Below are 10,588 nucleotides of genomic sequence, written 5' to 3' on the forward strand. Positions count from 1 at the left end.
CTTTAATGTTGTTGAGGAACTTCCAGTGTTGTACAGCTGGGTCGCTTGCTGTGTTGACATATGTAGTGAATATCAGGGGCCCAAGCAATGAGGGCCACGTGGCATGCTCTGTGGGATCAATCTCTACCTTCAACAATTCGCCACTTCTCATTCCAGCCATGCAGTCAGAGTGTGTTGGATTGATTCACTGGCCTTTGTTATGTGGCTGGTAATTGAGTAGCTCCCTGAGCCYCGATCACTCAGCCCTCCTTGATGTCCCCCTCTTAAATGAACCTTCCAGGGGAAACATAACCTTGGGGGCTGCGTGCTCTTGTGTTWCAATATGCTAATGTTGTGTGTTAGTGGTCTCGCCGTGATTCAGAGTAGCATGTTAATGATGTGGCGTAGCATGGGTTAGCATTGTCTGACCCCTGGAAGACTGTGGCAGTGTCCATATGCCCTATACAGTGCACTACTTTTGACCAGTAGTGCCCTATATAGAGAATAGGGTGGCCTCTGGGACGAAGACTRCATATAATGATGGAGCTAACGGGCGATGAGAAGCCGGCAGACCACTCTAACAGTCTTCACAGTGAGCTATAGTAGCTGAACAGAGTGTACCGTATTGAGTGGCCATCAGAGGCTCTGTAGAAGAGTCAGTTAAGGCCAGTCTATTCAATTATGTACAGTATCGCTGTGATCAATAATGGTGGGAGACTGTTTATCGAAACTGTCATAATTCAAAGTAATGGCAGGCCAAGACCCTGCTGAATAACAGWCTGAACTGAGGAGTTTGTTCTATTCATCCTATACTGAGTTTTGGAAGTGCATGATGTCTGGAAATCCATTTTAGAGAATGGATGTTACTTTGTTTTAATTTAGGGAAGGGTTATTATCACCAAAGAGCAAATTACCACTGAATGATTGCACAAGTGAATAGGGCTCACCATCAAAGTGCATTGTGCATTAAAGTTCATGATACAGCACATCAAAGTAAATCATGATGTTATTATTGTCGACAGGAAAAGAGCCTTTACTTACCTGTAAGGTACATCTCCTCTCCTTCTGTAAACATCATCTGACAGCGGGCACAACGGGCACAGGTGGGGTGGTAGTGCTTTCCTCCTGCCTGAGAGACAGAGAGACAGGGAGAGAAAGAGAGAGAGAGAAAGAAAGAGAGAGAGGGGGAGAGGGAGGCAGAGAGAGGAGAGGAGAGAAGAAAGGGGGGGGGGGGGGAGAGGGAGAGGGGGGGGGGAGAGAGAGAGAGCGGAGGGAGAGAGAGAGAGAGAGAGGGGGAGAGAGAGAGAGGGGCAGAGAGAGGGGCAGAGAGAGGGGCAGAGAGAGAGAGAGAGGTTAGAGAGAAAGAGAGAGAGAAGAAAAGAGCAACCAGTGAAGAACAAACACCATTGTAAATTCAACCCATATTTATGTTTATTAATTTTCCCTTTTGTACTTTATCTTATTTGCACATCATTATAACACTGTACATAGCCATACTATGACATTTGAAATGTGTTTATTCCTCTGAAACGTGTGAGTGTAATGTTTACTGTACATTTTTGATTGATTATTTCACTTTCGTTTATTATATGTTTCCCATGCCAATTGAACTGAGAGAGACATTCACCCTTTGAATTGAACTGAGAGAGATAGAGAGAGGGAGGGATGGAGGGAGAGTGAGAGGTAGGGATGGACGAAGAGAGAGAGAAAGAGTGAAGGAAAGAGAGAGGGAAAGAGAGTGAGAGAAAAAGATAATAACATCATTGGGAGTGGGTTTCAGAAGATATAAAGACGTTTCCAGCCCAGGTGATTTTAGGCACGGAGGTGAGACGATGGAAGAAGAGAAAGAAGAGAAAAGGCATGGAAGTGATGGATGCTACTCAGACACAGCTGCAGTAATTGGACACTCCAATTACACTCTCTTCCAAAGCAATTTCATAATCACTCAGTGATTAAGTCCGTTTCAATTAGCCACTGTGTGTCCAAGGTGTGCCTTTTCACAACGTTTTATACACACTCTCCAGTAGATGTTTCACAGACTTCTCATAGAAAAGGACAGGCACATCTGATCTGGTGCAGAGAGGAGAAGATTCCAGTATCTTACAAAATGTCCCTCTAAAATGAAATGCAATTTTAGCAGAGCAGATATCTGTTAAGAGTATATTGCATATTCTACAGTCACCTACAGAAAAAACACAAAACGAGCAGCACCAATACACCCATACGTTTCTCTTTAGGGAGCGAAATGATTCTGGATGGATTCTCGCAGTGAGACAAAGAACCTCAATCATCACGTACAAATACAGTATAGCGCTACAAATTAAAAACAGTTAGTTCTAACACCACAAAGAGACGGAAAGCGAGCCAGATGAGTCATCTTGGATCATTTGGGTTAAATGCTAAATGTGTTCCTGTAAAGCCTCTGAATGTGCTCCACTCCTCCTCAACTGCATGTCGGGTCTGATTGTTGTGGGTGTGTTGTGGTGTGTGTGTGTGGTGTTGTGTGTTGTGATGTGTGTGTGGTGTGTGTGTGTGGTGTTACAGTGTCCCAGCCTAAGGTTGCAGGGTGTCAAGGCCCTCACGTTTAGCCATGATGACAGAGGCAATTAAAAAGCTCTCTATTTTAGAGCTGACGGCAGCAGTCTGCATGACATTTGCTCTCTTTGTCTGCACTCGCGCATTCAAGGAGCCTGATGATTTTCAAATCAGACCAGCACTAATCATATGCGATGGACCTATACTTGCAATGTTAGCGCTACTCTGATGGTGTCATAGGTTTTGTCATTTGTATTCTTAGTATGAGCTCTAAGAATACCAGAGTAATTTATTATTTCACCGTGCTTCATATTCAAGAGGACAAAACAGAGTTTATTTTCACGTCCCCTCCATGTCTGTCAAGGTTATGTTTCCTTAAAATTAGATTACTCAACGATTAACAAAACTAGCTGTCTTGTCTGTGAGGTAATGTGCCACTATAACACTTAAATGAAAAGATTGAGCTGATGTCTCATATCATAAATCAATCTTTGTGGTGAAGTTGCTGTTCATTGGTTGATAATTAGTGAGCGTTTATGAAGCAGTGTTGAGATGAGTCTCAGACAGACAGACAGACCAGACAGAACAGACTCACCGCAAGCAACTCTGCCAGCTGATGTATCTGATTACAGTTGCACACTGGATGCCAAACTGAGCGTGGTAGTCAGCTCACAGTACGAATACCATCCTGAAAACACACACACACACAACACAAACACACACACACACACACACACACAACACCACACACACACACACACACAACACACCACACACAACACACACACACACACATCACCACCACACACAGAGGAGATAAAACAACCACGTAGTAAGTCAAGAGCTAGTCCTTTTTCAATTAGTCAAAAAGACACAATGAAAACTGTCATACAAAAACAAATGGATACAGTCCATGGATGCATGTCGCAGCTAGTTGCATTGACATAAATGTGGCAGTGCAGTATATGTAGGAGAGATTTCTTCTGAGGATAGATACTGTTTACTATACTATATACGTACTGGTACTTTACTGGTATTGTGATGTCCACAAAGTGTACCCTACTTCTGATTACTCCCCGGTCAGCACCAAGGGTCACAGGTTGACACTTGAAGCAGCTGGAATGCCACTGCTTCTCCAGGGCCACGGAGGGACTGTCATGTTTGCATCTCCTCCTTACAACCCGCAACAGTCTGAGAGAGAGAGAAAGAAAAGAAAAGAGGAAGAGAGAGAAGACGCCTTTTTAAATATTTCATACCACCGCTGAATTTCACATTAAATAGCTCAAAATATGTAGTGGCTATTGTGACAAAGGAGATGGAGGAGGGGAGAGAGAGAGGAGGAGAGAGAGAGGAAGAGAGGAAAAGAGAAGAGAAGAGAGGAGAGAGAGAGAGAGAGAGAGAGCATGACAGAGTTAAACAGAGAACGAAAAATGGAAGAGCGGCAAGATGGGGCTAAAACAACATTGAACCAAACATGTATTCTCTCCGGTAAGGAATCACAAATGTGCATCAGATCAGATGTGATGTACTATCCAGTACAGATACAGTCCAGAGCATCAAGTAGCTCTACTGGAGGCTGTGGGTGTACTGAGTGGAGGAGAGGAGTGGGCAGAGAGAAGCAGAGCAGAGGGAGTTATGGCAGACGATGATTCATGGCCGTGACAGGGGAAGGTTGCATTTATTGTCATTAATCTTGCCCTGGAGGCAAAACTGCATTTTAAACCTAACCCTAACCTTAACCACACCGCTAACCCTCATGCCTAACCTTAAATAAATTGTTGTTTAAATCCATTTTTACGATATAGCCAATTTTGACTTTGCAGTTGGCCCATCWAGCGGAAATCGCTCAGTTCTGCCTCCAGGGCAAGATTCATGACAATAAACGTTGGAAAAGGGTCGGGCTCCCATTTGTGATCATTTAAGCTCGACGTCCCGCCTGTCCCCCACTCCTGCTCTCCTCCCAGAGAGAGAGATGGAAAGTCCTACTCCAAACTCACGAAAATGAATGTATCATCCTTTACACTCCACAAACATCTTCAGTTCAGTCATGCCTGTACATTTTTCACACTCCAGTCTCAGGTCACAACGGATACACCCAGGGCTCCTCAGTCCTCATTTGTGATGTGACTCTGCAGCCTGCTGTACGGGTGTCACGACTTCCGCCGAAGTCGGTCCCTCTCCTTGTTCAGGSGGTGTTCGGCGGTCGACGTCACCGACCTTCTAGCCATCACAGATCCATTTTTCATTTTCCGTTGATTTTGTCTTGTCTTYCTTCACACCTGGTTCCAATCCCATCAATTACATGTTGTGTATTTAACCCTCTSTTYCCCCTCATGTCCTTGTCGGAGATTGTTTATTGTAAGTGTTTGTGTACGTCTGTACTGGTGTGCGTCGGGTTATGTTTACCCATTTATTATTATGTTTTCCGGTGGGTTTTTTGTAATAAACTGCGCCGTTGGAAACACAGTTATTTCTCTCCTGCGTCTGACTTCTCTGCCGCCAGTTAAACACCCCTTACAACGGGCTGTTTGGTAAACAGGCGTTTCTCACCACTCTGGCTCAGTGCTGTTTGTCAGGGCTACTCTGCCTGGCACATCCACACCCATACTGAGCGTTTAACACTCTGGCTGTTCTCAGATAACAGAGAACAGCCAGAGTACATRACAGTATCTTCCAGCTAATAACCATAGGGAAATGGCTTTGCTGGACAGGCAGGCAGTATTTCCACCTGGTGACACATGGACAGGGCAGCCATCTGGACAGGGCAAGGTGGCCAACACAACACCACTCCCTCAGGGCAGGTAGKCACTGTACCAGTCCGCCTGGATCCTGGGAGACTCCGTTCAAATACCTGATATTGCCAGTCAAATTAAGGCAGACATTATCATCTATTTTAGGTCATAACYGTGGGACATTGTGTGACAATTTCATTTATTCATGTCTTATAGATAGCCATTAAATACAAAAGACACCAGATGCCGAGCAGGGAAGTTGTTTTGTAATCAAAGCTCCCATTCATTTAGGTCATTTATTTTTTATTGAACCTTTATTTAACTAGGCATGTCCGTTAAGAACAAATTCTTATTTACAACGACGGCCTACCATGAGCCCATGTCTGCCTGATCGCACTGTGACTGGAGGACTGCAATATCAAAGCATGTGTCTGTCGCCAGGTAGATTGATAGCAGTCATTTGCAGATGAGAGATATTATTGATTGATGTGATATCAAGCCCGTCACTCGCTCAGCCCTCTAGTGTGTTACTGCTACTGTACCACCCCCCCCCCCCCTTCTCTCTGCACTCCATATACTTAACCAGGTGTCCAATGTACATCATGAAATCTCTACACACAACTCAATGAAGAGTTAATGGGACTGTAGTAGTGGGGTGATTATCATGATTAACAACTACTGTATGTTGAGATCTGGTTGGGGGGGTCCTACTGTATGTTGAGATCTGGTCTATGCATCTCCTGTATGTGCTTTTGTCGCAGATTAATCGACAGATGCTGCTATTGCGTCAGAAATTCATGAGGTCATCATCAGGATATAGTAATTCCACTGAGAGGTGCGGTGTGCTGAAGCCTTGTCCCTATGGGACCATTGCTGTGCTGTATGACACTGATCGTGTTAAGTCCAGCTGAGGCCCTGTGTTATGAGAAGGTTATTCTGATATGGAGACTTACGGCTGGGTCCGTGGATCTTGACCGGCTCGCTGCTGACCAGCGAATGAGAGCACTGCTGACAGACACACTTCTTCCCACAGAAGGTCACCCTATCTCCGATAGGGAAAGGCTTTCTGGGAAACGAGACAAAGGAAGACATCAGACATGTATTCTGCTGAACCTGCAACATCATACAGTACGTATACTGTGTAATGACAGCTAGGCAATATTATTTTACACAACTGCACATTTTGTGTTTAGTAATTGTTCATAATGTACTGTTTGGTGGTCCAATTATAATACATTTTGTAAATTCTCCCTTAAAAAAAACGCTCAAAATAAATCCATGAGAAAATCCTGCAGTATGCTTATGTCCTTTACAGGGGGCGCCATATTTACTTTTGTCCAACAATGACAGTGAAATCCAGGGTCCTGCCGGAGGACAGAGCAGAGACGACTACAGCACAGCAGTGGTACCGTTCTATACAGCCATTCTGGAAGTGTTTGCTAATGTATCACTAACTAACTACCCAACACTGAACAGCTGAGCACCGAGACTAATGATGCTTTGATGTGACTGAAGAAGATTAGACGTGATTATTCCTGCATGCATTTGGGATTATATTATGTTTAGAAAAGGTTTCTTAAAAAAAAAAAAACTTTGAGCAGAAGGCGCTTCATTTAGTCAAGGAGGGCAATGTGATTCTCTTTAGTAGCACATGAGAGGGAAACGGCATCAAAGGCCAGACCTCCGYTCTAATCGCATTCATACTGATTAGAAAGTCACTCTCCATGCAGACACACACACAGGCACGCTCGCACATGAAAGAGCRAGAACGGAGCCCCTTTCCAAAATATTCATCAAAACAAACATCTTTAGCCAGTGGATAAAGGAAGTCATGCAACATTTAAAAGCAGAGAAAATACATTATTCCGTTAGAGGATCTGCAATTAAATATGATCATCTGCCAAACTTTCTTATCTTTTGTAGAAGGCATGGACCCAGATAATTTCATAACTCCTTAAACGAACCCAAATATGAATTGATATCATTATTTGTACTTGTATTTTCTTTACTTTATGTTTGTTTGATTATTTTTCTGGTATTGGGGAGGGGCTCTATTGAAGTATGGGGGGTTGGGGGTGGGCTCCTGATGCAAGGTTGAACTGTATTATTGTATAAGAATTAGGGTGAGGGTCTATCATGTTTTGGAAGATATGGGTGTTGGGGGTGGACTTGAGCTCTTTGTTGTAAGTATTGGGGGGTTGGGGTGGGGCTTCTGTTGAAGTCCATGCGCCGTCTGGTTGCTGTGCAGGCTGAAGTATTGTGTTTGGGTCAGGCTCTGTTGACTAGTAGTGGTGGGGTTAGGGGCGTGTGGATTTCGCTCTGACAGTATGGGGCGGTTGGGTATTGGCTAGGTATGTCTCACCACGCTCATGCCGTGTGGTTGCGGGCCGGTATTGGGCTTCTTGTTGAAGTGTTTTTTATTGAGAGAGAGGGTTTGTCGGTTGGGGACATCGATGTTGAATGTAGACTTTATATGAGGGTTGGGTTCGGGTCGGCGTCTGTATGAAGTATGGGGGTTTGGGGTCGGGGCTCCTGTTGAAAGTAATCGCGGTGGGGTCTGGGGGTGATGGGCTCAGTTGCAAGGCATTGGGGGGTTGGGGGTGGGTCTCTGTTTTGAAAGATTATTTGGCGTGGTGAGCGAGATTTGTCATGTCTAGTATTTCGCTTCTGTGTCGCGGAATTGGGTTGCCAGGCCTCGCTCGTAAGGCAGTGGGGGTTAGATTGTGGGGGCCTGTTGGAGCATGGGGGGTTGGGTGGGTCATTATTGTGAAGTTAAGTGGGGCGCCGCTGTTGGAGAGCTCAGTTGAAGCATGGGGGGTGGGGCATCTTGTGTAGGTATTGTCATCAGCGAGGTAGGAGGGCTTTGTTGAACGCTCATGGAGGAGGGTTTGGACCTCCCGCGCTTGAAGACAGAGGGGGGTTCGAGAGAGTGGGGCTGGATGTTCGAAGCATGGGGGGTGGGGTGGGCTGTTGTGAGGTGAGTGGGTTTGTGGGTGGGGATTTGTTGGAAGAGAGGTGCGGGCGGTTGTGTCTTAGTTCGAAGCATGGGGGGTTGGGGTGGGGCTTTGTTCACTGGAGAGTCACGGAGGTGGCCTCTGGTGGGGGCTTTATGCATTGGAGCGTGGGGGTTGGGTGGTTTAGTTGAAGCATGTGGGGGGTTGGGGCTGCTGTTGACACAGGGTTGTTATGTTGGGGCTTTGCTTGAAGAGCATGGGGGGAGATGAGGGTTACCTGTTGTATAGCATGTGGTTCTTTCTCGGGGTGGTGCGGCTGTGTGGAGCATGTGGGGCCTTGGGGTGGGGCTTTGTTGGAGCAGTGGGGGTCTCGCTCGGGACTGGCGCAACTTGATGAGATGATAGGGATTACTACGTACTCTTACCTTTTTTTTATTACCCTCTCATCTTATGCTTTGTAGATATAATCTTTAAATGACAAATAAAGGGCCTCCCGAGAGGTGCAGTGGTCTAAGGCGCTTGAGGCGTCACTACAGACCCGGTTTCGATCCCAAACTGTGTTGCAGCCTCGTCCGGGATAGGGGATTGTTTTGCTGGCCGGGATGTCCTTGTCCTATTCCGCTCCAGCGACTCCTTGTGGCGGTGCCAGGTGCATGCACGCTGACTTTGGTCACCAGGTGTACTGTGCTTCCTCCGACACATTGGTGCGGCTGGCTTCCGGGTTAAGCGAGCAGTGTGTCATGAAGCAGTGCAGCTTGGCAGGGTCGTGTTTCAGGAGGATGCATGGCTCTCGATCTTTGCCTCTCACCAGTCCGTACGGGAGTTTCAGCGATGGGACAAGACTGTAACTACCATTTTGATATCACGAAAATGGAGGGAAAAAATWAAATAAWWWWTKWTTTATTTAAATTAAATAAAAAAACGTCCATTTGCACATTTCTCTATCACCGTGAAAAGGTATGACAAACTCTTTCAAATGTAGGCCTGTCCGAACCGTAGCAACCTAAATTGAAGACTTATGTAAATGTAATAGGTTGTGACACAGTGACACAACTAGCCTATTTAAACAATATCGTTATGTAGACGACCTGCAAAGAAAAGCACCAAGACAAATGATTCTTAACAAAACTGTGTAAAGACACATGGAGATACTAAAGCAGACAGGATGGGTATTTAGGGCTACAACTCAAAAGGCAAATCCCAACCTCTGCTCTGCATTCATTACACACACAGACACACAGACACACAGACACACACACACACCACATCTCTTTGGTGTGTTGTGTGCTGACAGGGTGGCCCTGTGGGCTTCAGTGGTAATATCCGGTGACAGGGAGGCTCACAGAGATATCCACCCTCCCTGGAGTCATGATGGGCCATTGGACAGATCCTGTATCCAGCCACACGGCAGCCAGGCATGCAGGGGAATATGCGTCACACCCGCTTGGCCACAGCAGCTAAACTGGGCCAGCAGAGGTGATCTTCATGCTGCACATTGAAACAAACTGGYTGCGTCCCAAATGGCGCCCTATTCCCTAGATAGTGCACTACMAGGGCCCATTTGGGATGCAGGCGCTGTTTCAAACATGCTGAGGACTGTGCCGTGTGCTATGAACGACAGACAATACTGTCGAATGTACTCGCGCMAACAACGCATCCTACCGCCTGCATAGTGAGGTTTGGGAGAAGTGGGGATGATCTGTGGCTGATGATGAGTGTTTTACGTGTGGTGACTGCTGACTGCATGAGGGGATGCCAGCTCTGCTGCCGCTACCGAAAGCTACGAGTCAGCATCTCTAGCAGGGCAGGCAGCGCTATTAGGGCAATTTTCGGAAAAGATTCATGTCCTTTAAACATGGACTACTCAGTAACATCATTCAATATCATGTACTGTTTCACTAGCCAACTGACGGTGGTATATTCCCTATCACCTTGCATATCACTGTCAAGCACCTGCCCAAATTACATCTCATAACACCATACAGTGTGTCAGGTCAGCATGTAATAGCATTGAACTACAGATTGCAAACAGTGCAAAACACATTCATTAACATACACATCTGTGCACCATGGGACATACACGCACAGCTATGTAAGCAGTAGTGCTCTCAGCCTATCAGGGCCCTAGGTGGGGAGGTTACTGTGGGTTAGACTCTAAATCCACCCCAGCCCAGTTGCCACCTGCTACGGCCACCTGCCACCGTGCGTGACCCCCTGCCTGCCCAGACCACCTGGGCATTCCATCGTACAACACAGCATGTCACCTACACCAACCAACMAGACGCAGGTCTGCCTTGGCACACCACACAGAAAGTCTAGAACACAGAGAGACACGACAGTTGAGAGTGTGGGTGTTTGAACAATAACAAAACAAATAACATAATAAAT

General features: G+C 46.1%; 1 protein-coding gene across 1 annotated transcript in view; it reads right to left on the reverse strand.

Annotated features, from left to right (window-relative positions):
* Positions 1-10,588, reverse strand: part of ablim3 (actin binding LIM protein family, member 3) — a 117,748-nt gene that overhangs the window by 47,655 nt on the left and 59,505 nt on the right. The window contains exons 4-6 of the mRNA XM_070449724.1: positions 6,196-6,312; positions 3,573-3,705; positions 1,021-1,108 (exon numbers count right to left, since the gene is read on the reverse strand). Coding sequence (XP_070305825.1) covers positions 1,021-1,108; positions 3,573-3,705; positions 6,196-6,312 — 338 coding nt within the window. The remainder of the gene's footprint in view (positions 1-1,020; positions 1,109-3,572; positions 3,706-6,195; positions 6,313-10,588) is intronic.

The sequence above is a fragment of the Salvelinus sp. IW2-2015 genome, linkage group LG20 (assembly GCF_002910315.2).
Source record: "Salvelinus sp. IW2-2015 linkage group LG20, ASM291031v2, whole genome shotgun sequence".
Lineage (NCBI taxonomy): Eukaryota > Metazoa > Chordata > Actinopteri > Salmoniformes > Salmonidae > Salvelinus > Salvelinus sp. IW2-2015.